The sequence below is a fragment of the Bos grunniens genome, chromosome 18 (assembly GCF_055505025.1).
Source record: "Bos grunniens cultivar Pamir isolate PY7600 chromosome 18, Bosgru_T2T1.0, whole genome shotgun sequence".
In the NCBI taxonomy this organism is placed as follows: domain Eukaryota; kingdom Metazoa; phylum Chordata; class Mammalia; order Artiodactyla; family Bovidae; genus Bos; species Bos grunniens.
This window is the reverse complement of record NC_141182.1, coordinates 57,380,307-57,406,838: the sequence shown is the minus strand read 5'-3', so window position 1 is coordinate 57,406,838 and position 26,532 is coordinate 57,380,307. Positions and strand designations below refer to the sequence as shown.

The 26,532-nt window shown below is 48.6% G+C and overlaps 2 protein-coding genes and 1 pseudogene across 2 annotated transcripts; 2 read left to right on the top strand and 1 right to left on the bottom strand.

Annotated features, from left to right (window-relative positions):
- Window positions 1–1,005: 1,005 nt before the first annotated feature.
- On the top strand, window positions 1,006–8,043 carry LOC147354329 (cell adhesion molecule CEACAM18-like). Its single transcript, XM_086349405.1, is given in 6 exon segments — window positions 1,006–1,057; window positions 2,245–2,601; window positions 3,973–4,186; window positions 4,825–5,141; window positions 6,570–6,693; window positions 7,992–8,043. Coding segments are annotated over 6 exon segments (1,116 nt in total).
- Window positions 8,044–10,635: 2,592 nt separating this feature from the next.
- LOC147354328 (cell adhesion molecule CEACAM18-like) lies at window positions 10,636–18,329 on the top strand. Its single transcript, XM_086349404.1, has 6 exons — window positions 10,636–10,687; window positions 11,891–12,247; window positions 13,426–13,695; window positions 15,338–15,613; window positions 17,075–17,210; window positions 18,227–18,329. Exons 1-6 carry the CDS (start codon window positions 10,636–10,638, stop codon window positions 18,327–18,329), a joined length of 1,194 nt encoding a protein of 397 aa, XP_086205530.1.
- A 7,185-nt stretch (window positions 18,330–25,514) lies between these two features.
- Window positions 25,515–26,148, bottom strand: LOC147354327 (small nuclear ribonucleoprotein Sm D1 pseudogene; annotated as a pseudogene).
- Window positions 26,149–26,532: the final 384 nt, after the last annotated feature.

Genomic DNA, 26,532 nt, shown 5'->3' with positions numbered 1-26,532 from the left:
CAAGCCTGAATTTTGTCCAATCAACAGGCTTTGGAAAACCCCTAGGAATCACATGAAGTGGCCCAGTGATTGCCCAAGCCTGACCACATATTAAATTAGCAGGCTGGCCTCCCCATAGTAATCCTAGAGACCTTTCAGGCTTTCCCCAATTAGTGGCTTTCACTCAGTGGTGGAGTCACTGGCAAGCCTTCACTTATAAGCATATGAACTAACTGATGAGTTGGTGAAACCAGGGTGAAAAGTTAGGCTGACTGTATTGAAGGCTGTCCACTTAAAGCAAAACACAGAGTATGTAAGTTTTATTCAGGATCTTCCTGAGGACTGTAGCCTGGGAGACAGCTCTGAGGAATGGCTCCAAAGAGAAAGGGGAGGAGCCAGTGTGTATTTGCATTCGGTGGGTGGGGAAAATATATCATCAAGCACACATCTTAGTAACTGATCACTGCTCATTACAAAGAACAGATATACCAAGTTAATGCATTTAGAGCTTTTTTTGAGTATGACTGATGCTGAAGTCTGGGTCATTGAAATTCTTCCTGAGCTATGCATCTTGGGGCCTGATTATCCAAAGCACAGAGTACCTCATCCTGAATTCCTCTCAGGGTGCACTGTTGGTGGGAGACTGCAGCAGGTAGTGACTGAAAACCCTTGTAAAGTTAAGTGATGAGTGATGCTGTTTGTTCTCTTTTTGGTCACAGGTGGTCCAATTCTGTTTTAAGAAAAGTAGGTTGGGATATCAAAAATTCCACATAATGGTCATTGATATTGTAAACTGCCACATGTCCCAGGTCCTTCCTTGTGGGTATCAAGTCCTAAAGATAATCGGCCACTCAGAAGAGTGTCTCCTCCCCAGCCCCTCCCACCATGTGATTTAGAGTCCATCTCTGAGCAGGAAGAGGGTGGAGACCACACCTCAGGGCCTGAGAAGACACAGGTCTGTAAAAGGGCACAAGAAGCAGCTGGGACCCTGGAGAGATCCCTCCAGCAGGAGGACCAGAGTGACTCATGGACCTTTCTAGACCCAGGTGCAGACTCTGGAGAAAACTAGTCCTTGTGGGTAAGAGAGTCAGGCTAGTATGATATGGGGTGCAGGGGGAGAAGGGAGTGACCCAGGACCCTCAGTAGAACTTTCATGAACTCACACACTTGGGCACAGCTTGCCCAACACACACACACACACACACACACACACACACACACACAGATAGCATTCATCTCTACCCACCACAAAGCATGATGAAATTGAATCCCAGCAATCACTTCCTCTGGGTTGACTTCCTCTGCCCTGATCCCCTCCACCACCTCTCTGGCAGGACCCCTCCCAATCCTTCACTTTCCCCCAAAACACTGTGCTTCCTCCTGATACTGACCACTCTCATGTTTCCCTGGTGGCCATGTACACTGTCCTCCAAAACCTCTAAAGTTCACACCTGGAGCTCTAGGGGAGGGGGTCTTCACTATCTTTGCCTCCTCCATGGAAGAGGTTCCCAAAGCATCAGATGCCTGCCCAGATAACAGATCCCCACCACCATTCATTTTCATGCCACTGAACCTATATGGTAAATCAAGACAGTGTAAATCCTCTTGGGGGAGTTTAATCCACCCAGATAACCATTCTGAGCCCTCCTGCTGGGTTCCACCCTCACCTCTGGGCAGCTGGGGACACAGAAGTGAGTCAACAAGGAAGATGGACATGGGGAGGAGAGAGCTAGGGTGCCAGGGATCTAGAAATGGGGAAGAGCATGTGCAAAAACCCAAGTCAGAAGAAAGTGAAGTTGGTCAAGAGAGATCTGTATGTCTGACTGGGACACACAGCCTGGATGCTGTGTCTTCTGATGAATGAATGAATACATGAGTGAATGAATGGAGGTGGTAAAGTAGGGTAGATGTGACTCAAAAAGAGCCTACATTGGGTCCTACAGACCAGTTCACTCTCTAAGAGTGTGAGAGCACTGGGGAGCCATGGAAGATACATAAGCAGAGGGAGAGCAGGATCACCTGTGGGGCTTCGTAAGGATTCACAAAACTGACTTGTGAGGATGGGCTGGAGGCTGAGTATCCCGAGAGGAGGCCAGCCTGGGAAAGGATGATGAAAGAATGGACCAGGGCAGGGGCTGAGGTGACAGGGAGAAGAAGGGTCGGGGGTCCTTCGGAGCTAGAAACCCATTCACCAGTGTCTCTGTGGATCGTCACCTGTGGGTATAAACCTCTGTGTGTGTGTCTTTTTCTGTTTGTCTTCCTCAGCCAGTCTGCTGGCCTGTGAGATCACCCAGGCCTCCAGCCAAATGTACATCAGCCCAGACCCATTCACAGGTTTGAAGGGATACCGGAGCCTCCTGATTTTCAACAATGCCCATAAAAATGTTCAGGAGTATAGTTGGCACCGGGGTACAAATGACACTGAGGAAAATCTTATTATCAGCTACAACACCACATCTCATTCCCAGCAGAATGGGCCCATGTACAGTGGCCGGGAAAGAGTGTCCCCTACAGGTGCCCTGCTGATCAAGGAGTCTTGATTAAATGATACAGGGAGCTACACCGTGCGGGTGGACGCTATCAATGACACCCAGAGAGCAAATGTCTGGCTCAAGATTCGAGGTGAGTGGGCAGCTGCCCCACTGCCCGACTGCACTGAGTTGAATCTGGAGGTTTGGGGAGTGGTGTTCCTTGGAGCTCACAGTGTCTAGTCTCCACCTGCCCTCAGATGACATTCGGAGTCTTGGTAGATCATAGTCTAGCTTCTCCCCAGGGACAGGACCCTCACCATGTGCAAGGGCTGCAAGTTCCCTCTCAGTGTATTAGTTATCTCCTGCTGCGTGACAAATAGGACAAATAGCCTCAAGCTTAGTAGCTTAAAAGAACACTCATTTCTGTGAGTCAGAAGTCCAGGCATGGCTCAGCCATTTCCAGTGCTGAGACTCACAAAGTGTCAGCCAGGGGTATGCTCTTATGGGTGACTCTGTCCATAGGATTTCACATCATGGCTCTTCGTCTCTTCAAGGTCAAAAACAGTATCTCTCTCTAGAGTGGTGAGAAGGAACCTTATATAACAATGGGTAAAGAATACACCTGCAATCCAGGAAATTCAGGAGATGTGGGTTCAATCCCTGGGTCAGGAACATCCCCTGGGTGAGGGTATGGCAACCTATACCAGTATTCTTGCCTGGGGAGTCTTACCTGGGAAGTCCTGTGGACAGAGGACCCTGGCAGGCTAGAGTTGGATTCAGTGACTGAGCACTCACAGGCACACAATGATGGGAGTGACAGCCCACCCCCTTCGCCATCTTCTATAGCCTACAAGAAAGTCACAAGTTCTACCGGCATTGAGGGGATGGGATTATACAGGGGTTATAGTAGGGAGTGGAGATCATGGAGTCATCTTGGAATTCTGTCTACTCCACCGACCTCCAGGGGGCTCCACAGGGCTAGGGCAGGACAGTGTGAATTTTGAAGACTGAAAGACTTTTGCTTACCTCTGACTCTGTATATAACAAATCGCCGTAGTCTTCCCTCTCTGATCCTCTTGTCAGTAGAATCTGAGATAGTGTGGTCTGTTGTAAGGTTAGAGGAAGTATTTGTAAAGGGAATGGGACTCAGAGAGTAGGAGGAATTGTTATGGAGAGCACAGACCATTTCTCAGTCCATACGACCCCATGGTTCCATGGATGGAGGGTCCAAGTTTTATAGAAAGAACCACATGACAACATGCCTATGGGAAGAACTCACCATTTTTGCAATGAACGGCTATAGGGATGGCTCCGCCCATAGGACCACAAGCTCAGGGGATCGCCTGCATCTCAACTACCTGTGCCCACTCCTTGCTTCCCTGTCTGTCTCAGCCCCGAGATCCTAGATCCCATCTTATAATTCTGGGCTTCTTCCCAGCCTGCTCTGAAAGCCCCTATGGAGAGGAACAGAGCTTGGAGATGCAGATCCAACCCCTAATCTTCTCCTTCCTGCTTCACCCAGTGTTTGAAATCCCAGGCATCTCAGTCAACACCAGCTACGCAGGACTGAATGTAGACTCCGTGGCTGCCATCTGCCAGACGAACGACACGAATGTCTACTGGTTTGTAGGCTACACACAGGTGTCCAGCTCTGAACGCGTGACCATCTCTCCAGACACTAAGACCCTCATCATCAAAAGGATCAGGAGCAACGACTCACTGCTGCAGTGCTCAGGGTCTCCCAAGGACATCATGACAAAACAGGCAGAGAGTGTGGCATGAGACACCGTGAAGACAGCTGTCCTGGCTTCAGATCCCAGTTCTGGCTGTTTGAAGCTTTGGACTTCAGAATTATCCTCACTGCTCACAACCCCAGTCCACTCAATTTAAACTGAGGGCCCTAATCCCTACTTCTCAGACAAGAAATACTATGAATGCACGCACATCTAGCTTTTGTGTAAAGAAGGGACTAAGTGCATGCTCAGTCTCGTCATACTCTTTGCGACCCCATGGAATCCATGGGATTCTCCAGGCAAGACTGGAGTGGTTTATCATTCCCTTCTCCAGGGGATCTTCCCAACCCAGGGATTGAACTTGGGTATCCTGCATTGCAGGTGGATTCTTTACATTCTGAACCACCAAAGAAGCCTGTCTGCTTCTACTCTACACCTATTTTATTGTGACATGAAGGGCAGCCAGATAGCTGGCCCGTAGTAAGTCTCCATAACAGAAGACACTGTGATGACTCTCATTATGTTGGCCCACCTGCCTTCATGGGGTGGGTCTGGGGATCCACTTGGGGCAGAGTGGGGACACCCTTGGTAAGAGGGAGACTTCCTGTGGATTGAGAGGAGACAGGACCCCCAGAGGTCAGAAGCATAGTCCGGGTGTCCTGCCCTGTCTCTGCAGATGGACCCTCCTATGCAATAATCTTCAGCATGCCTGTTAACTACCAGGGCATCCTGCCTGCTGAGATCAGCTCCCAAGTGAAGATGGAGTGTCTTTCTGATGGCAGACCGCAAATCAAGTACCACTGGATCCACAATATCTCTGTCTTGAGCTTCTCAGAGAAGAACATCACCCTCCTAAGTCTGACCTGGGACCAGATGGGCAGATACAGGTGCATCCCGGAGAACTCTGCCACCCACGAGATCTTGTACGATGAAGTCCAGGTCCAGGCCCACGTGCCCAGTGAGTGCAGCAGCTGCCCCTTGCTCTCTCCAAATCCTGCCATTCTCATGCCTCTGCCTAGGCAGTGCTTGTCATCAGAAATGCCCTCTTCATTGTGTGTTACCATCCTCACGATGGTCAGATGAAGCCCCCCCAACCTCCCAGATCCAAGTCCAGATTGCTTCCTTTATGAGGCCCCCGGAGTCCTCAGGTCAGAGTTGGAGTGAATTCCAGGGATGCAGGATCAGCCAACACTGACTGAGCATTTACACTAGCAGCCACCATTCTAACCTGGGTGACCCTCCAGTCTCCCTACAGTGTAAGTGGCCATTATTACCATCACCTCCACTGTACAAGTGAGCAAATGGAGCTTCAAAAACTTTGGATGCTTTGTTCAAGGCTCCAGTTCTAATAGGTAGAGGACTCAAGATTCAAACCCTGGCTGTCTGACCTCACAGCCTCTGCCCTCCACAGATCCATGGGGCTGCTCTGAGATGACGAAGTGGGAACACGCCAGGGGAGGTGGTGCAGGGGACGTTGGGAGCTGTCCATGGTGTGGCCTCTGGAGCAGGTTAGGAAGGAGTCTGCACGTGGGGGAGGCACCTATTCAGGGACCTCACGTCCGATCCTCTACACCACGGAGAAAGATGGACAGGCTTGGGAGAGAGCAGGCATGCAGGGCCGTGAAGAGCAGGAGCTCTGGAGCCCAGTGACCTAAGATCAAATCCCAGCTCTGCTGCTGCCCCTCTGCGTGAATAGGGGCCTCAGCGTCACCTCTGTGAGCCCCAGTTTCCCCCTTTGCAGTTTGGTAGTGAGGGTTCTAGTTGATGGGGTTGCAGGCACTAGGAGCTGTCAGCCTGGCTCAGAATGACATGAGTGGACGCTGAATGGGGGCTGGAGACATTTATTTCAGTCACTCTGCACTATTTACTAAGCATCGAATGATACAATTTTTGTGTATGTATGATGCCTCATTTCATGCCATTTGACACATGCTGCACTGTTAAACTTCAGGAGGACAGAGGCTGGGCAAGTTCTTTGATCACCAATGTGTTTTTAACATAGCGCCTGGCACACAGTTGGAGCTCAGTGAATGAATGCCCCTGGAAAGAGTTCATGACCCTGTGTATGCAGCCCACCCTACCCTGGCACTTTCTCTCCCCTGACGGGGGTTGAAGCCTTGCCAGAGCAGTTATTGCCGCCTGTTGTGAATCTGGATGTCTCTATGTTTAATTCTCAACTGTCCACCAGTTAGAATTCCCAGTTAACTCACAGCTAGAATGCCAGTCCCATTAGGGCAGGAAGTTTGCTTTGTTCACTGCTGAGCCCCTAGTACCCGAAACAGTGCTCGCACATGGTAGGGGCTCGTGAGTCTCCGAGGAACCGATGTGTGGGTGAATGAAGGGATGAGCGATTGGCCGGTCATGACCTCCATGCCTCTTCTTGTAGAGATTAGCCAAGATGTCACCATGTCAACACTGCTCCTGAACTTCCTCATGACGTCGTCAATCTTGGGCTATGTCCTCCTCTTTACACTCATCCTTCTGGGCCTCATCAGATGTTACTCCACCAGGTACCCATCACTCTGGGCCCAGGGTGGGACACCAACTGGGGACTGGGACTCTAAGACCAGCACACCCTTGAGAAGGGGAGGCAGAACCAGAAGGGGAAGTGATCAGCCAGGAACAGGGCTGTCAGGGGTCATCTGGGCAAACAAATAGTTCTCAAGGAGCAGAGGCTTGTAGGGGAGAATAAGGGTCTGGGGTCAGCCATGCCTCTAAACAGCAGTGAGGTTTCATCCAGTGACATCTTTTCAGCCCAGTTTGTTTGTGTTTACAGTGTAGATATTGAAGGTCAACCTAGAAGGGCAGGTGTGAGAATAACAGGGGTGCGTGCCAAGTATCCTGCATGTATCTGGTCATGGTAGTCACTAGTTACCAAGAGAAGTTGGGGAAACGGGTGGCAGAGGTCAGTGGTGCAGGGGAAGAGATTGGGTGGAGAGATGATTAAAATCTAGGTTTGAAACTCAGCTTTGCTGCCAGCTGGATGGGTGACCTTGAGCAGAGCATTCCTCCTCTCACGTCCTCCCAGCCCCTACTGGAGGATATGAAGAGTCACACTGCCCTGGAGGGTAATGTGGGGATTAGACACACATTGTGGAGGATGAAGGGACTGGCATTAGTTATACAAACAGAGTGGAGCAAAGATTTCCATTCTCAGCGCTATAAACATTTGGGGTCAATCATTTCAGTGGGGCTTCCCTGGTGGCTCAGCAGTAAAGAATCTGCCTGGCAATGCAGGAAACTCAGGTTCGATCCTTGGGTTGGGAAGATCCCCTGGAGAAGGAACTGGCAGCCCACTCCAGTGCTCTTGCCTGGGAAGTCCCAAGGATGGAGGAGCCTGGTGGGCTACAGTCCATAGTGTCGCAAAGAGTCAGACACGACTGAAGCAGCTTAGCATGGGTTCTGTGGCAGGCGTAGGCAGGTCAGTGATGTGAGTCGGCTGTAGGTGAAGCGGGCACTGATCAGGCAGGGGATGGACTGAGAGCAAGAGAACAGCCATTCTGAGTGGCCTGACCATACAGTCCACCATCCCATGACCCATGACGTCTTCCTCCAAGAACTTAAGACCTCAGATGTATTAAAAGTATGGGGGGAAAGCTATCTAATCACAAAGGCAAAAAAATCAATAAAAGTGTGGGGACTTTTGGTGTAGAAGCCTCTAGATTCATCACCTCCTACTCCTGGGGTTCCTTCAGGATGTGCGGGCTTGGAAAGAAGCAGTGACCTCTCATCTACCCACGACTCTCCTATATTCTTACAGTTTCCTGTGGATCCCAGATTTGACTTATTCCCTAATTCCTCTCCATAGGGCAAATCGGTCTGTACGACTGTCCACCTCAGACATGGAGGACACGACCTGATGGGCAAGGAGGTGAGAGACCCCATAGAGACGAGCTGGGCTGGAAGTGGCCCAGGGACTGGCTGGAACCGACAGTAAAGCAAAGGACTCAGGCCAGTCACTCTGGCATTGGAGGTGGAGGCTCCTATACAAAGTCTACAGTCTGCTCCTAGGACCGGGCGGGGGGGGGGGGGCGGGTGGCGGTGAGAGGGTGGGGAAGCCCAGGAGCACATGGCTACTGACCACTCCATCTGCCAATCAGAACCAGCCAATGGGATGTAGACTGGGGCGGGCTCTAGTTCCCACGCCTCCTCCCCACAGTAAATAGGATTCCAACTTCTCCACTTCCTTAACCTGACCCTGTGGGACCATCAGAGAGGCTGCAAATATGCCCCATCTAAGCATCGCCAGTAACAGAGAGACGGAACCATCTACACATGTCCAACAGTCGAGAATTGCTTAAACGGGGCACAGCGCATGTCACGTGAATCTGTCATGGTTAGAAACTTCGCTGGGCAACGAGACTCACTGGTGTGCAAAATGTTCAGACTTGATGCCGAGTTAGAAACGCACAATACAGACCATGTATTAGCTGATGGATATGGATAAAATTTTACAGTTTGTATGACTGTCTCCACGTTTTACATACGTATGTATGCATGATGTACATATAGTAAATATGCAGATCTGTGCAAAAATTGAGTAAAATGATAATTATCAGCAGTTCTGTCTCAGTTTCCTTCTTTGCACTTTACTGTATATTCTGAGTGCGGTTTTTTTCATCACAAAGTGTATAATTTGTTCTCATAGTTAGAAAAGACAACCCAATACTTTGGCAGAAACCAACACAATTCTGCAAAGCAATTATCCTTCAGTTAAAAAAAAATATTAAAAAAAAATCTGAAAAAAAGAGAAAATATAACCCAATAAATTTAAAACATCATGAAATTAGTTCAGACCCCATAATGCCATTTCTGAAACTTTTTTCTGAACTTTCTTCATGGGTGTGTCCAAAAATATATAAGCAAATTTGTTCATCACCATGGCAGTTAGAATGAAAGGAAGGAAAGGGGAACAAGGAGGGAGGGAGGAAGAAAGAGATTAGCTAAATCTCCAACAGAGTTTCCCAGCCCATCCTGGTCCTTCTTATGAGACAGAGAGGTTCCAGTTCAGCCTTTAACAACCATGGAGTTACAAGCTACCTGGCTGGAAGCAACATTTGAAGGAAGATCAGAATCTTCTTTCAAATCTGAGGCTGATTGTGATAGTCCTGAATAGGTTCATCAGGTTTTTCTGTGCAAGCCTGAATTTTGTCCAATGAACAGGCTTTGGAAAAACCCTGGAAAGCACATGATAAAGTCATCTAGTGATTGCCCAACCCTGATTGTACAATAAATCAGTTGGCTGGTCTCTGGGTTCCTAGAGACCTCTCAGGCGTTTCCCAGTTAGTGGCTTTCACTCTGGTGCTGGAGTCACTGGCAAGTCTTCACTGATAAGCATATGAACTAACTGATAAGTTGGAGAAACCAGGGTGATAAGTTAGTCTGACTCTATTAAAGGGTGTCCACTTGAAGCAAAACACAGAGCATCTAAGTTTTATTCAGGGTCTTCCTGAGGACTGTAGCCTGGGAGACAGCTCTGAGGAATGGCTCCAAAAAGGAAGGGGAGAAGCCAGTGTGTATTTGAATTTGGGGGCTGGGAAAAATGTGTCATCAAGCATACATCTTGGTAACTGATCACAGCTCATCACAAAGAACAGATATACCAAGTTAATGATTTTAGTGCTTTTTTTTTTTTTTTTTTTTTTTGCATATGACTGATGCAGAATTCCTCTTGCCTGGAGAATCCCATGGATGGAGGAGCCTGGAAGGCTTCAGTCCATGGTGTCACTGAGGGTCGGACACGGCTGAGCAACTTCACTTTCACTTTTCCCTTTCATGCATCGGAGAAGGAAATGGCAACCCACTCCAGTGTTCTTTCCTGGAGAGTCCCAGGGACAGGGGAGCCTGGCGGGCTGCCATCTTATGGGGTAGCACAGGGTGGGACACGACTGAAGCAACTTAGCAGCAGCAGATGCAGAAGTCATCAGTCAGAATTTATGAAATTCATCACCAGAAGAATTCATGAAATTCTTCCTGAGTCATGCATATGGGGGCCCGATTATCCAAATCACAGAGTGCTTCATCCTGTTTTTTCATCCCGAAATCCTCTCAGGGTTCACTGTTGCTGGGAGATTGAAGCAGGTAGTGACTGAACCCTTGTACAACCACGTGATGAGTGAGCTGTTTGTTCTCTTTTTGTTCTCAGGTGGTCCAATTCAGTTTTAAGAAAAGTCAGTTGGGGATATCAAAAATTCCTCATAATGATTATTGACATTCTAAATTGCCATGGGTCCAAGGTCCTTCCTTGTGGGTATCAAGTCCTAAAGATAATCACCCACCCAGCAGAGTGTCTTTTCCCCAGCTCCTCCCACCTTGCAGTTCAGAGTCCATCCCTGAGCAGGAAATGGGTGGAGACCACATCTGGGGCCTGAGAGGACACAGGTCTGTAAAAGGGTAGAGGAGGTGGCTGGGTCCCTGGAAAGATCCCTCCAGCAGGAGGACCGGAGCAGCTCATGGACCTTTCCAGACCCAGGTGCAGACTCTGGAGGGAACTGGTCCTTGTGGGTAAGACAGTGGGGCTAGCAGGATGCAGGTGGGGTAGAAGGGAGTGACCCAGGACCCTCAGCAGAACTCTCATGAACTCACACACCTGGGCACGGCTTGCCCAAGACACACACACACACGCACACACAGAGGTAGCATTCCTCTCTACCCACCACAAGGCATGATGAAATTGAACCCCAACACACAATTCCCAGCAAGCACTTCCTCTGGGTTCACCTCCTCTGCCCTGATCCCCTCACTGCCTCTCTGGCAGGACCCCTCCCAATCCTTCACTTTCCCCCAAAACACTGTGCTTCCTCCTGATACTGACCACTCTCATGTTGCCCTGGTGGCCACATATACTGTCCTTCAAAACCTCTAGGGCCCACACCTGGAGCCCTGGAGCAGGGGGTCTCAGCTGTCTTTGCCTCCTCCGTGGAGGCAAGGCTTAGGGTTCCTATAGCAGCAGACACCTGCCCCCCACTTAGGAGATAACAGATACACACCCCCATTGGTGTTTGCACCACTAATCCTAAGTGGTAAATTAAAGACAGTGTAGATCCTCTTGGGGGAGTTTAATCCCCCCAGATAACCATTCTGAGCCCTCCTGCTGGGCTCCACCCTGATCTCTGGGGAGCTGGGGACACAGAAGTGAGTCAACAAGGAAGATGAACATGGGGAGGAGAAAGCAGAGATCAGGGTGCTAGAAGTGAGGAAGAGTATGTGTGGTGGGTCAAGAAGAGCTATGTGTGTGACTGGGGCACACAGTCTGGATGCTGTGTCTTCTGATGAATGAACGAAGGTGGTAAAGTAGGGTAGCTGTGACTCAAAAAGAGCCTACCTTGGGTCCTAGAGACCAGTTCTCTCTACATGTTTCACAAGCTATGCTAAGGGTTGAACCTATAGTGAGAGCACTGGGGAGCCATGGAAGATACATGAACAGAGGGAGAGCAGGGTCACCTATGAGGCTTCACAGGGATCCACAAAACTGACCTGTGAGGATGGGCTGGAGTTCAGGGAGGAAGCCAGCCTGGAACAGGACGATAAAAGAATGGACCAGGGCAGGGGCTGAGGTGACGGAGAGCGGGGGAACAGACTGCCAAGTCCTTCAGGAGCTAGAAGCCCTTGACCCATTTTCCAAGGTCTCTGTGGATCATGATCTGCGGTGTAAACCTGTGTGCATGTATGTATGTGTGTGTGCCTTTTTCTGTTTGTCTTCCTCAGCCAGTCTGCTGGCCTGTGGGATCCGCCAGGCCTCCAGCCAAATCTACATCACCCCGGATTCACTCATCGGAGTGGAAAGATATTCGAGCTCACTGGCCATCGAGAACGCCCCTGAAGATGTTCAGGAATACAGCTGGCACCGAGGTGCAAATGACACTGAGGAAAATCTGATTATCAGCTACAACGCCACATCTCATTCCAGGCGGGATGGGCCCATGTACAGCGGCCGGGAAAGTGTGTCCATTAGAGGTACCCTGAGGATCTGGAGGTCACAGTTAAATGACACGGGGAACTACACAGTGAGGGTGGACACCATCAATGACACCCAGAGAGCAACTGGCTGGCTCAAGATTCTAGGTGAGTTAGCAGCGGCTCCACCACCCAACTGCAGCTGAGTTTAGGGAACGGTGTCCCTTGAAGCTCACACTGTCCTGTCTCCACCCACCTCCAGATGACACTGGGAACCTTGGTGGATGGTAGCCCAGCTTCTCCCCAGAAATGGGACCCTCACTACCTTCAAGGGCTCCAGGTTCCCTCTCAGTGTATTAGTTATCTCCTGCTGTGTGACAAATAGCCTCAAACTTAGTAACTTAAAAGAACACCGCTTCTGTGAGTCAGAAGTTCTGATGTGGCTCAGCCATTTCCAGCGCTGAGACTCACAGGGTGTTGGCTGGGGCTGTGTTCTCACATGTGACTCTGTCTACAGGATTTCACATCCTGGCTCTTTGCCTCTTCAAGGCCAACAAAAATTTCTCTGTCTAGAGAGGAGTCTAATACAACAAAGCTTATGCTGGAAGTAACAGACAGCCCATCACCTTAGCCATATTCAATTGGCTACAACAAAGTCAGGAGCTCCACTCACATTGACGGGATGGGATTATAGAGGTGTTATACCATGGAGTGGAGATCATGGGGCCATCTTGGAATTCTGTCTACTCCAGTGAGATCCTGGTACTCCACAGGGCTAGGGCAGGACAGTGTGGATTTTGAAGGCTGGGAGAACTTAGTTCCCCTCTGACTCTTTATATACCATGTCACTTTTTGAGCTTCGGTTTTCTCATGTGTAAAATGGCAGTATTATCCATCGCTGTGGTCTGTCTTAAGGTTAGAGGCAGAAATTTGTAAAAAGAATGGGAAAAGTTAATGGGAGGAATCGTTACGGAGAACAAACACTGTCAGTTACTTTGAGTTCTATCTGCACTTCCTTTGATGGGGGTGTCCTGGTTTGGGGGTTCAGAAGCAACCATCAGGCCACTGGACAATAGTAAGAATTCACAGTTATTGTAATGGAGCCATAGAGATGGCTCAGAGCATTGGAAGACAGGTCAGTAGAGAACCCTCATTTCGACTGCCTCGTGCCCACTCCTGCTTCTATGTCCCTCTCAGCCCCAGGGATGCTCTCTTGCCAGGATCCCAGATCCTATCTTAGAATTCTGGGCTTCTCCCCTCAACATAGCCTGAAACCCCCGTTGAAGAGGAGCAGAGTGTGGGGAGACAGATCCAACCCCTAACCTTGTCCTCCCTGCTTCACCCAGAGTTGGAAATCCCGCAAATCTCGGTCAACGCCACCTCCGTCGTAGATGGCGAGGATGCGGTGGCTGCCACTTGCTACGCCAATGACAGCCACGTCCAGTGGTATGTGAATCATGCACCGGTGTCCAGCAATTACCGGATGACCATCTCCCCGGACAACAAGACCCTCGTCATCCGAATGTTCAGCCGCTTCGACTCACCACTTCAGTGCGGGATAGAAATTCTCCCAGAGCTCATTCAGAAAAGTGACCTCGTCTATGTGACAGTGGCCTGTGAGTGTTCTGGGGTCGTGAGAGTGAAGCTGTGGTGGGGCTCTGGGTTTTCCCACAGCATAGCAATAAAACCGGCAGAACTGGAGAGAGCAACATGAGCCGCCTTGCAGACAGCTGCCCTGGGTTCAAATCCCAGGTTTGACTATTTAACCCTTAGGCTTCAGAACCCTACTGGCTGCTCAGAACCCTGGTCTCCACTCAGTTTAAAATGGGGGCCCTAATCCCTACCTCTCAGATTAGAAATAGTGTCAATTTGTGACACCTGTCCCTTGTGTCATGAGGGGACTGCTTACAACCAATTGTTTGAAACATCATTTTATTGATTTGTTTTTGGCTGTGCTGGGTCTTCACTGCTTCGTGCAGGCTTTTCTGTAGTTGCATCGAGCAGGCACTGCTCTTTGCTGTGGTAGCTTCTCCTGTTGCTGAACACGAGCTCTAGGGTGGGTGGGCATCAGTAGTTGCTGCTCCCGGGCTCTAGAGTGCAGGCTCAAGAGTTATGGGCTCGGGCTTAATTGCTCTGAGGCTTGTGGGATCCTCCCTGATCGGGGATGGACCCCACGTCTCCTGCATTGGCAGGTGGATTCTTTACCACTGAGCCACCAGGGAAGCCCCTACAACCATTTCTTAAAACGACATTTCATTTCTTAATTTTTCAAAACCCACCTGTTCACGAGTCTTCAAATTCAGCTCACTGATCATTTTATTCAGTTCTTCTAAATTTAATAAAATCATGTTCACTTTTGCTGTTACTGGGATGGGACTGATCATACTCCTTTAAAGAGTTTGGTTTTCAAGCTAAATTATGCATTTTATAGACACTCTGTTAAAGTCCTCTGCTGCCCATCAACGCAAGTTGGTATCCCACTAAGACCTGCTCAAATTCTCAAACAAGTCTTGTAAATCCAAGACACTGAACTTAGAAAGGCAGCGAAACTCAGATTCTTTGAAACCTTCCAGGACTGTTCACACTGATTCAACTCTTTCATCTCTAAGTCTAGCGTCATCATCACATTTAAATCTGGAACCACTCTTGCAGTGTCTCAGATTCCCTAAACCGAGAGCTGTGGACAAAGGGGTCATCATTTCTGACCTTCCCACACTGCTCACTGGCCAGAGGTTCGGAACCAAAGCCAAAGACACGGGGGCTGCAAGTGTTCAGGAAAATTCCTCCCAAGTCATAAGGGTACTTGCCTGGTCCTTTTGTAGGTCAACAGGGGACTCGTGAATCCCTAAACCTCTCCTCTGAGCCTCGTTATCCTCAGGCATGAAATGGATCAAGAGTGGCTGTGGTCACATGGGTTGGGTGGGAATTAAGTGAGTGTGTGAATGTGTGACATGTTTAAAACAGTGCCCGGAGTGCAGTAGGTGTGATGCCTGCTTCTACTTTTACTTTTCTATTTTATTACGAAGTGAAGGGCAGCCAGGGAGCTGGGCTGCAGTACCTCTTGGCAACAGAAGATGCTACGGTTACTGTCATTGTCGTTGGCTCAGCTGCTCTGGCTGGGATGGGTCTGGGAGTCTGCTTGGGGTACAGAGTGGGGGCATCTGGGGGCTGGGGAGGACTTCGTGTGGACTGAGAGAAGGAGTTGGGATCCTCAGGTGTCAGAAGCATGGTTCCAGGGGTCCTGCTCTGTCTCTGCAGATGGGCCCTACAGTCTGCAGCTCAGGAGCAGTCCCACTGACTTCAGTGGCATCCTGTCTGCTGAGATTGGCTCCCAGGTGGAGATGGAGTGCATCTCCTATTCCAGACCAGAATCCAAGTACCGCTGGATCCACAATGGCTCCCTCCTGAGCTTCTCAGAGAAGAACATCACCCTCCCAAGTCTGACCTGGGACCAGATGGGCAGATACAGGTGCATCGCAGAGAACTCCGCCACCCAGCTGACCTTGTACGATGAAGTCCACATCCAGGCACCCTGTGAGTGCAGGAGAGGCCTGTTGCTCTCTCCAAATCTCCCCACTTCTATGCCTCTGCCTGGGGGATGCCTGTCATCAGAAATGTCCTCTTCACCGTGTGTTGCCATGCTCACAATAGTCAGATGAAGTCCCCTCAACCTCCCAAGTCCAAGTCCAAACTGCCTCCTTTATGAAGCCCCCAGAGTCCTCAGGTTAGAGTTGGAGTGAATTCCAGGGATGCGGGATCAGCCAACACTGACTAAGCATTTACTCTAGCAGCTACCTTTCTAACCTGGGTGATTCTAAGCTGGGTGACCCTCCAGTCTCCTTACAGAGAAAGTGACCATTATTAGCATCACCTTCACTCTACCAGTGAGCAAATCGAGCCACAGAGAGTTTGGGCGCTTTGTTCAAGGCTCCAGTTCTCATGGGCAGAGGATGCAGGATTCAAACCCTAGCCGTCTGACCTCACAGCCTCTGCCCTCCACAGATCCATGGGGCTGCTCTGAGATGAGGAAGTGGGAACACGCCAGGGGAGGTGGTACGGGGGACGTGGGGAGCTGTCCATGGTGTGGCCTCTGGAGCAGGTTAGGAAGGAGTCTGCACGTAGGGGAGGCACCTATTCAGGAACCCCATGTCCAATCCTCTACACTATGGAGAGAGATGGACAGGCTTGGGGAGAGAGCAGGCATGCAGGGCCGTGAAGAGCAGGAGCTCTGGAGCCTAGTGACCTGAGATCAAATCCCAGCTCTGCCACTGCCCCTCTGTGTGAACAGGGGCAGCAGCGTCACCTCTCTGAGCCCCAGTTTTCCCCTTTGCAGTTTGGTAGTGAGGGTTCTAGTCGATGGGGTTGCTGCACGAGAGAAATCAGTCGGCACAAGAAGCCGTCAGCCTGGCTCAGAATGACGTGAGTGGACATCGAGTGGGGGCTGGAGACATTTATTTCAGTTACCTCTCACTATTTACTAAGGATCGAACAGATACAACTTTTGTGTATGAATGATGCTTCAATTCATGCCATTTGACATCCATTGGACTATTAAACTTCAGAAGGTCAGAGAGAGGCTGGACAAGCACTTTGATAATCATTTGTCCCCAGTTTTTAACACGGTACCTGGCATACAGTTGGAGCTCAGTGAATGAATCCCTGTGGAATGAGTTCATGACCCTTTGTATCCAGCACACCCTGCCCTGCCGCCCTCCGTCCCCTTACTTGGGCTCATGCTTTTCCAGAGCACTTCTCACTACCTGTGATGAAGTGGGATGTTTCTTTGCTTAATTGCTGACTGCTCCACTTCCCAGCTAGAATGTCAGCCCCATCAAATCAAGAAGTTTCTTTTGTTCACTGCTGAGCCCCTAAACACATGGAACAGTGCTTCGCACATAGAAGAAGGTGCTGAGAAATCATCAAAGAGCAGATGTGTGAGCATACAAAGGGATGAGCGAATGGTGCTCTTGACCTCTATGCATCTTCTCCTCCTAGGGCGCCGGCCTGTTGTCAGCAGAAGTTTCACCATCTCAGGCTCCTTGTTGGTGTTTCTCATCATATTCACAGTTCTGGGCTTCACCCACTTCCTTATGGTCCTGATCCGTGCCCTGTTCAGACATTACTCTACCAGGTAGGTACCTATTGCATTGGACCAGGGTGGGACACTGGCCGGGGGCTCAAACTCAAGGGACAGCACATCCTTGAGAGGGAAGGCAGAGACAGAATGGGGAAGGGACCAACCAGGAACTGAGTATTCAGGGATCATCTGGGCAAACAAATAGATAACAAGGACATGAGGCTCCATCTGCTCACCGGTAAAGTAGAGATGATGAAAGGACTGATGCTGAAGCTGAAGCTCCAATACTTTGGTCTCCTGAGGCAAAGAACTGACTCATTGGAAAAGACCCTGATGCTGGAAAAGATTGAGGGCAGGAGGAGAAGGGGGAGACAGAGGATGAGGTGGTTGCATAGCATCACCAACTAGGTGGACATGAGTTTGAGTAAACTCCAGGATATAGTGAAGGACGGGGGGCCTGGCGTGCTGCAGTCCATGGGATCGCAAAGAGTCAGACACAACGTAGCGACTAAACAGCAACAATAACAACAAAGTGGAGGTGATGCTGATAACAATCACTTACTCTGTGCGGAGACTGGTAGTGTCACCCAGGTTACAGTGCTGGGCGCTGGCATGGAGGAAGTGCTCAGAAAATGTGAGCTCTCCTTATTGCCCCGGAATTTACCCCAACTCTGATCTTAGGACTCTAGAGGCTTCATAAAAAGAGGCAGTTTAGACTTGAACCTAGGAAGTTGTGTGACTTTGGGCAAGTGACTGCCCAGGAACCTCTGCAAACACCTGTTCTTTCAGCCACAAAATATATCTTATGTATCTGTTTGGTGAGTTCAGGACAATTTCTATACATGATCTACCATAGTGCCTGGCATAAAACAGGTGTGAAATTCATCATCATCAATAATCAAGCCAGGTAGTACCTATATCTTTTCCAGGAACACCCTGTCTGTTTTCCCTCTCCCCTGCCCCACAGCATTGCTCTCTAGCGACCTTAAGACCTCAGAAATATTAAACTGTGTAAATGTTGGAGACACTCATTGTAAGGGGTAAGCCCCCAGATTCCTTATCTCTCTTAGGAGTACGGGGCCTTGGAAAGAAGAAGCTGACCCCTCATCTACCCAGGACTCTCAGTTTCCTATGGATCCCAGATCTGACTTCTTCCCTAATTTCTCTCCATAGGGCAAATTGGTCTATATGACTGTCTGCCTCAGACCTGGAGAATAAAACCGGACAAGCAAGGAGGTGAGGCGGGAGTGAGAGTCCCCATAGGGACGGGCTAGGCTGGAAGGGGCCCAGGGACTTCCTGGAGGGGACAGTCAAGCAAGGGACTCGGGCCAGTCCCGCTGGGACTGGAGGTGGAGGCTCCCAGAGAACGTCTACAGTCTGCTCCTAGGACTGGGTGGTGGGATACTGGGGAACCCCAGGAGCACATGGACACTGACCACTCCATCTGCCAATCAGAACCAGCCAATGGGATGCAGACTGGGGCGGGGCATGCGCGGAGCTCGGAGTTCTAATTCCCACGCCTCTTCCCCACCAGTAAATTGGATTTCAACTTCTCTACTCCCTTAACCAGACCCGGTGGGACCATTAGAGAGGCTGCAAAGATGCCCCATCTCAGCATCGCCAGTGACAGAGAGTTGGAGCCACAGCGCATGTCGGATGAATGTCATGGTTAGAAACTGCTGGGCAACGAGACTCACTGGTGTGCGAAATGTTCACAACTTGATGCCGAGTTAGAAACGCACAATACAGACCTGCATCTGATAAGACCATGTTGTGAAAAGTATAGATTAGTTAACTGATATAGGTACAATATTACAGTATGTGTACACACACACAGACACATATGCTATATATATCCAGTGAGATGGTTGGATGGCATCGTCGACTCAATGGACATGAGTTTGCACAAACTCCGAGAGATAGTGAAAGACGGGACCCTGGTGTGCTGCAGTCCATGGCGCAAAGAGTGGGACATGACTTAGCAAGTGAACAACGATGACAATATCCACATATAGATATACCATATGTATCTCCATATATATAAAAATATCTGTGCACAAATTGTAGAAACTGTTAACTCTTAATGGTGCTATCTAAATTTCCCTTTTTGCACTTTACCGTATGCTCTGAAGTGGTTTTTTTTTTTTTTCCTTCTCAAAGTGTATACGTTGTTTTCATATTTAGCATAAGAACCAATAAAATTAAAACAACATACGGTTTATTGAGACCTCATAATGCCATTTCCGGAACTTCTTCTTGAGCTCTCTTCATGCACGTGTCCAAAAATATCGAAGCAAATTTGCTCATCCCCATAACAGAATAGAAAGAAGGGAGGGAGGGGAAAGAAAAAGATCTCCTGGCCATATCTATGGGAGTGTGGAGGCCCAGCCAAGCCTTTGTGGTTGTCGCTGCTCTCAGGAAATACCTGACTGTTTGAAGGTATTTCAAACAGTGAAATATGAAGCAGTTAGGGCCATTTCTGGACACAAGGCAGTCTCCTGGGCCCATTACTTAAGACCTCTTTTTCCGTCTTGGGGTCCTCTAGCCTTCGTCTCCTCATCTGCATCTGCCTGTCCCCAAGTCACTAGGTCATTCACTGCTGTTTCTTCAGTAAAAATCAAAAGTCCTCATGGGAGATTATTTTGTGCAAACACATGGCCAAGGGGTCTGCTGGTTGCCTGACCCAACAACAGCCCATGAGGAAGAGACCCTCAGAACCCTGGAGGGGCGTGAGTCCCAATGCTGCCCTGAGTAGCTGGGTGACCCCGAGGCAGCTGCCTAACCTCTCTGAGCCTGGTTCCTCGTCTCCATAACCTGAGTGACACTTTGCATTCCTTAGGATCCTTCAGCACACCTGGCACAGAGCCTCACACCAGCCAGGTGCTTGGCAAAGGTCCCAGGAAGCCATATGTGTATCTGATCGTTTTTTAGAAGAAAGCTACTGTCAGACTCCACCACCCAGCTGGGACCCAGCAAAGGCACAGACGACCTTCCACACCCCAGTTCATTCCCCAGCTTGATTCAGAAGTGACAATGCTTCTGGGAACTTTGAATTAATGCCTGGTCTCAACTGGGGAGTGGGAGGTAGTTATAAATTCTGCTGTTCAAACCCAGAAGGCATCCTGGGTGGGGCTGGATAGTGGCCAAGCCACGTCAGGTAAACAGGGACCTTCCTCTGGGAGGAGCGATGAGGTTTTTTTTTTCATCATGAGTGCAGGAAGGGAGAAGGAAAAGAGTGAGTGGGGCTTTCTGTCTGTCACTGCCTGGATCCACCCACCGGGCACAGGTCATTCCAGGATTGCAGCTGAGCGGCTCAGAAAAAGCTGGGAGGGTTGTTATGAAGAGTGATTCAGGAGGAGGAGGCAACAGGGATCCCAGTCCTTGTTAGGAGAGAATTGGGACTGTGAGCTGCCATGAGAAATTCTTCCGGATGTAAATTGTCAAGCTTTGAGATGGAAACCTCTTCCCCTGTGCCAGGCTCCCAGCTCCCTCCCCTGTGGAGTCCTATTGGAAAGAAGTGCCTGCTATTGCATCTTGGTGCTATGTCTGTATGCTCTCCCTACACATCCCAAACCCTTTTTTGTGGCCTCTGTGCTCGATTATTTAACCACCATTGTTGTTGTTTAGTCACTAAGTCGTGTCCAACACTTTTGCACCCCCATGGACCGCAGCCTGTCATATCTATGCATTAAGACGCATTAGATTCACAAGTATTTCCAAAAATTGCTTGATGTGAATAATAAAAAACTAAACACATCCCTCATAGGCTTCCCTCATAGCTCAGTCGGTAAAGAATCTGCCTGTGTGCGATGCATGAGACCCTGGTTCGATTTTTGGGTTGGGAAGATCCGCTGGAGAAGGAAAAGGCTACCCACTTCAGTATTCTGGCCTGGAGAATTCCATGGACTATACAGTCCATGGGGTCGCAAAGAGTCGGGCACGACTGAGCGACTTTCACTTTCACGATACAGACTTCCCTGTAGCTCAAACAGTAAAGAATCTGCCTGCAATGCAGAAGACCGGGATTTGTTCCCTGGGTTGGGAAATTCCTCTGGAGAAGGGAATGGTAATCCATTCCAGTATTCTTGCTTGGAGAGTTCCATGGACAGAGAAGCCTGGTGAGCTACAGAGTCTGTGAGGTCACAAAGAGTTGGACACAACTGAGCGACTAACACAAACACATCCCAGGTTAACCATTGCGTATTCCCATTGACAGAGATGGGCACGTGTTCTACGTCTGTATCTAAACCTATATCTCCATAAAAAAAGTCAAATCACTCTATTGTACACTTGAAACTGATATAATATTGGAAGTCAATTGTGTGTGCTCAGTTGTGTCCGACTCTTTGTAGCCCCACGGACAGTAGTCCACCAGATTCCTCTGTCCACGGAATTTTCCAGGCAAGAATACTGGAGGGGGTTGGCATTTCCTTCTCCAGTGGATCCCGTTTTGTTAGAACTCTTCACTATGACTCATCCGTCTTGGGTGGCCCTGAGCTATGGCTCAAAGCTTCATTGAGTTATGCAAGCCCCTTCACCAGGACAAGGCTGTGATCCATGAAGGAGGAATTTCTGATACTGCACATTAATTTTACCTATTCCTGAGCTTCATATCAATGGAATTATAAGGTATGTATTCTTTTGCATCTGGTTTCTTTCATTCAACATGTATTCAAAATTCATTCTCGTTACATGTGTTGTTGTTGTTTTTGAGGACTAGTATTCCATTGTATGGATATACCATACTTTGGTTATCCATTCTCTTCTAGTATTTGGGTTATTTCCACATTTAGGCCGTTATAAATAATGCTGCTATACACAGTCACATATAAGTGTTTGTGTGGATATTTGCTTTTATTCTTCCAGAGTAAATTTCTAGGAGTAGAATTGCTGGGTCATAGGATGGATGCATTATGCGTAACTGTACACAAAACTGCCACATCATCTTCCAAAGCAGTTGCACTATTTACATTCCACCCCAGAAATGTGTGGCTTCCAGGTGGTGCAGTTGTCAAGAACCCTCCTGCCAAGGCAGGAAACGCGGGTTCAATCCCTGGTTTGGGAAGATCTCGGGAGTAGGAAATGGCAACCTACTCCAATGTTCTTGCTTGGAAAATTCCACAGCCAGAGGAACCTTGTGGGCTACAATCCATGGGGTCACAGAGAGTCTGACACGACTGAGAGTCTGAGCACACTCAGAAATGTACAAGAGTTCCAGCTCCTCCACATCCCCTCTAACATTTGGTATGCTTAGGTTTTAAAACTTTAGCCACTATAACAGTTGTGATAGAACATCTATTGTGATTACAATTTTCATTTCTCTGGCATCTTTTCAGCACTTTTTCATGTGTCATTTGGATCTCTTCTCTTACAAATATATATATATATTTTCCCAATTTAAAAATTAGGTTGTCATCAGTGTAAAAAGTAAAATTCAACTGAGCAGATTTAAATATCTAATTAGATATTTGCTTATTCATGAATCAGGCAATATCTCACTGAACAAGTAGAAAGATGTACAAAATGGAAGTCTTTTATATCGGAAGGGTGCAGGGACCAGGGAAGAATGAATTACTTCATCTTTCTTTGGGAGATAGAGATTTATATGGAACATCATCTCACTAGTGCTGACCAGAAAATTACAAACGGACTGGTTAAAGGTCACATCCTTGGGAGGCTGAAATCGCAATTAGGTTAGGTATAAGTGTTGTTTGCTGATATGGGGCTTAGCAAGTATGACTCCATTTGGGGCCCAACTTCTTTTTTGAAAACATCGGTTTATCAACTAGTAAGAATTCTTTATATATAAGTTCAACCTGTCTTTCAGGGATCTCTTGATAGACAGAAGATACAGATAGATAGACATGATTTTCTCCTATCTTATAGCTTCCCTTTTATATTATTAATTCTGTCTTTGATGAACAGAAGTGTTTAATGAAGTCTAATTTATGTATTTTTATGCTTAGTATTTTGGATGTCCTTTAAGAATTCTTTGCACATCCATAGATATTTTTCTAAGTTTTCTTCTAGAGTAATGCTGTCCAAAAGAAATAGAATGCAAGCCATGTATGTAATTTTAAAAGTCTTAATAGCCACCATAGAAAAACAACTTGGTGAAATTACTTTTAAATTTTATTTATTTATTATTTTTGGCTACACTGAGTCTTCGTTGCTGCATGCAGGCTTTTTCTAGTTGCCCTGATCGAGGGCTACTCTTCTCTGCTCTGCGTAGGATTCTCATTGTGGTGGCTTCTCTTGTTGCAAAGCATGGGTTCTAGGGTGCGGGAGCTTCCGTAGTGGTGGCTCGAGGGCTCTAGAGACTCAGGAGTTACGGTGCATGGTTTAGTTGTCCCACGGCATGTAGGATCTTAGTTTCCCGAGTGGAAATCTTAGTTTCCCGAGGGATCAAACCCATGTCCCCAGCATTGGCAGGAGGACTCTTAACCACTGGACCACCAAGGAAATCCGAAATTACTTTAAATTGTATTATATTTAACCCACCATATCAAAAATATTTAAACATGGCATTGCCAACTGAAAAAAATTCACAATGTGAGAGTTGTGAGTTAAGCTTTATTCAGGGCAAAATGAGGACTATAGCTCTGGAGACAGCCTTTCTAGGTCTAAGAAACTGCTCCAAAGAGATAGGGCAAAAGGTCAGTATATATGTAACTTAGGAACATGCAAGCAAGCATTTTTTTTTTTTTGCCACTTCATTTATTTTTTTAATTAATCACATATTTTTTTGAAGAAGGTTTCTGCTTGCCTTGTGAAGGTTACTGCTAGTCACGAGGAGCAGACATCACCAGGAAGGAATTGAGTGCTTTTCTAGACATAAGGAGATGCATGAATTGGGCTCATAAAATCATCTCCTGAAAATATCTAACTGTCTGAAGACCTGTCCTGCCAGTTTTTCCCACAACACAGATACCTCATTCCTGATCTCCACCCTGAACTCTCTTCAGGGGGTAACAAAGGTCAGCAGCTACAGCAGCTCAGGATTTGATCTTTGTCGAGGTAGATGGCAAGTGCCAATTTGTAGGGGACAAAATCAATATTATAAAGTATGAATGAGACTCTCCTTCAGAAATGGGGGTTGGGGTAAAGCAGGAGGGGGGCCCAAGGGAGGTGATGGACCAAAGCCTGAGGTTGTCTGGGGGTCACACCTCGAACCCCGCTTTTAATTCCTCCATCTCCCCATCTCCTCACCAGCCCTAAACCACACACCCCACATCCTTATTTCTGAGATGCTGGAGCCCGGCCACCCCAGGAACCTGACCTGCCCTGTGCCCTGGGTCTGTGAGGTGGGCACACCCCCCATCGTCTCCTGGACATCAGTTGCTGCCACCTCCCTGGGCCCCAGGACCCCCCTCTCATTGGTGTTCACCCCATGGCACCAGGCTCCCCTGTCAGGTGACCTCACCTGGAGCCAAAGTGAGCACAGCCAGGATCGTCCACCTCAATGTGTCCTGTGAGAGCTGGGCCAGGACGCCCGGGTCCCTGACAGGGTCCAGAGGGCAGCCCTTACCCATAACCGGGGGTCACAGGCCTCGAACACAGGTCCCAGAATTTGGCCTGGGAGGGGGTCAGGAGGATCCCTGCCCCATCCTTTCCCCATTTATGCAGCTCCTGAGGACACAGGGCCCACGTCCACTGAGGCCTCACTACTGACACGGGTCCCCCATGTCTCTCTGTCACAGACTTTCCACTGAACTTGACCGTGACCATTGTCCAGGAAAATGGCACAGGTAGGAAAGAGACCTCTCCCAGGCTGTGGGAAAGGGCTGCTTCCAGCCCAGGGCCCCACCTCAGTGATCCGAGACCCTCTTGTGGATGAACCCAGTAGTCCCTCCCCCTTCTCTGCCCCCATGACCACTGTGCCATCCAAGAAACAGAATGCTGACGGCCCCTCGGAATCTCCTTCTCGTTTCTCCTCCCCACTGCACACCCACTTCCCTCAATAAGCCCCAAGTGGAAAAAAAGGGAAAGTGTTAGCTCAGCCATGTCCAACTCTTTCCCACCCCATGGACTGTAGCCCACCAGGCTCTTCTGTCCATGGGATTCTCCAGGCGAGAATACTGGAGTGGGTTGCCATGCCCTTTTCCAGGGGTTCTTCCCAACCCAGGGATCGAACCAACATCTCCTGCACTGCAGGCAGATTCTTTACCTGATTTCTGAGCCACTAGGAAAGCCCCAATAAGCCCCTAGCCTCACTTTAATGCCAACTGGTTCCTTGCTTTTCTCTGTAGTTTTATAATCTGAGCATGCTGCCTTTGGTACTAAGCTTTGCACTTGTTTATCTTTGTGTGTGTGTGTTACATTTATGTTTATTAAAAACTGCTACAAACAAACAAAGCCTGTACAAAAAACTTGAACATCCACCCCTGTGAGACAGCAAGCTCCAGCAACATTATCGCTTAGGACTTCACATTCCTCATTCCTCTGCCTTGGCCTCATAGTCTTCCTCTGTCACGTATCTGTCTTCCTGCCCCACTACTTTGAAATAGTAGTCTTGAGAGACATTATCGCCTAGGACCCCCTCTTCCTCTGCCTCGGCCTCGGCCACATCCTCTTCCTCGGCCTCGGCCTCTTCCTGCAACAGCTTCCCTTTTCTTAGACTTCACCTTTGGTTCCTCATCCACGAGTAGTGTATCCAGAGGTAAGCTGTCTGGCAGAATAAAATACCGAATGCTATTTCCTCGAATACTCAGTGGTTCCAGCTGTACAGGTTCTCTGTTCTTCAGGGTCATTTTCACTGCTCTAAGATGTGTATTCATACTGACATCTACACCTGTGATTATTCCATGGACCTGTGTTCCATTCTTTAATTCAATGGTTACAGTTTTGTGACTCAATTTTATAAAAAACCTCACGCGCTTCATCCTAGCGGTGCCGTCACCCTTTTGGCCTGATAGTACAGGAAATCCGACCACCGAGAGCCAAGGTTGGGCGTATGAATGGCCGGAAACACTTACTCTCGGGGCCTGCACTTGTTTTTCTTAAGACTTGGTATAAAGAGAAAAAAAAATGCATGTTTTCTTCCATTCAGCTTCATGCATCTGCCCATCTTATACCCCTCACCCCTCTCGTGGAACCATTACCCATAACCTGGGATAGGGTCGGTGCTGTGATCACTGAGAAGGGAAGGTGCAGGGTATATGCATACATGGGCATGCCCACACCATCATCAACTCTTGCCTTTTCAGCTGATATCTCATCTTGCAGCCCTATCCCCTTTTTGGACCCCCTCTATCCTGACCGACTCACTGTCTCCTAGCAGGGGTAGTTATAGTATCTCAGTGCTCAGAAGGGCTGTTTCCTATGGTCCCTAATTTGCAAACAAAAACAGAAGAATCGGAGAAGAGACAGAGGAAAG

What these genes read in the sequence shown, in the direction of transcription:
- LOC147354328 (XM_086349404.1), top strand. Translation starts at nt 10,636, where the DNA reads ATGGACCTTTCCAGACCCAGGTGCAGACTCTGGAGGGAACTGGTCCTT. An exon ending in GAGGGAACTGGTCCTTGTGG is followed by an intron (nt 10,688 to 11,890) that starts GTAAGACAGTGG and finishes TGTCTTCCTCAG; the next exon opens with CCAGTCTGCTGGCCTGTGGG. An exon ending in AGTCCACATCCAGGCACCCT is followed by an intron (nt 15,614 to 17,074) that starts GTGAGTGCAGGA and finishes TTCTCCTCCTAG; the next exon opens with GGCGCCGGCCTGTTGTCAGC.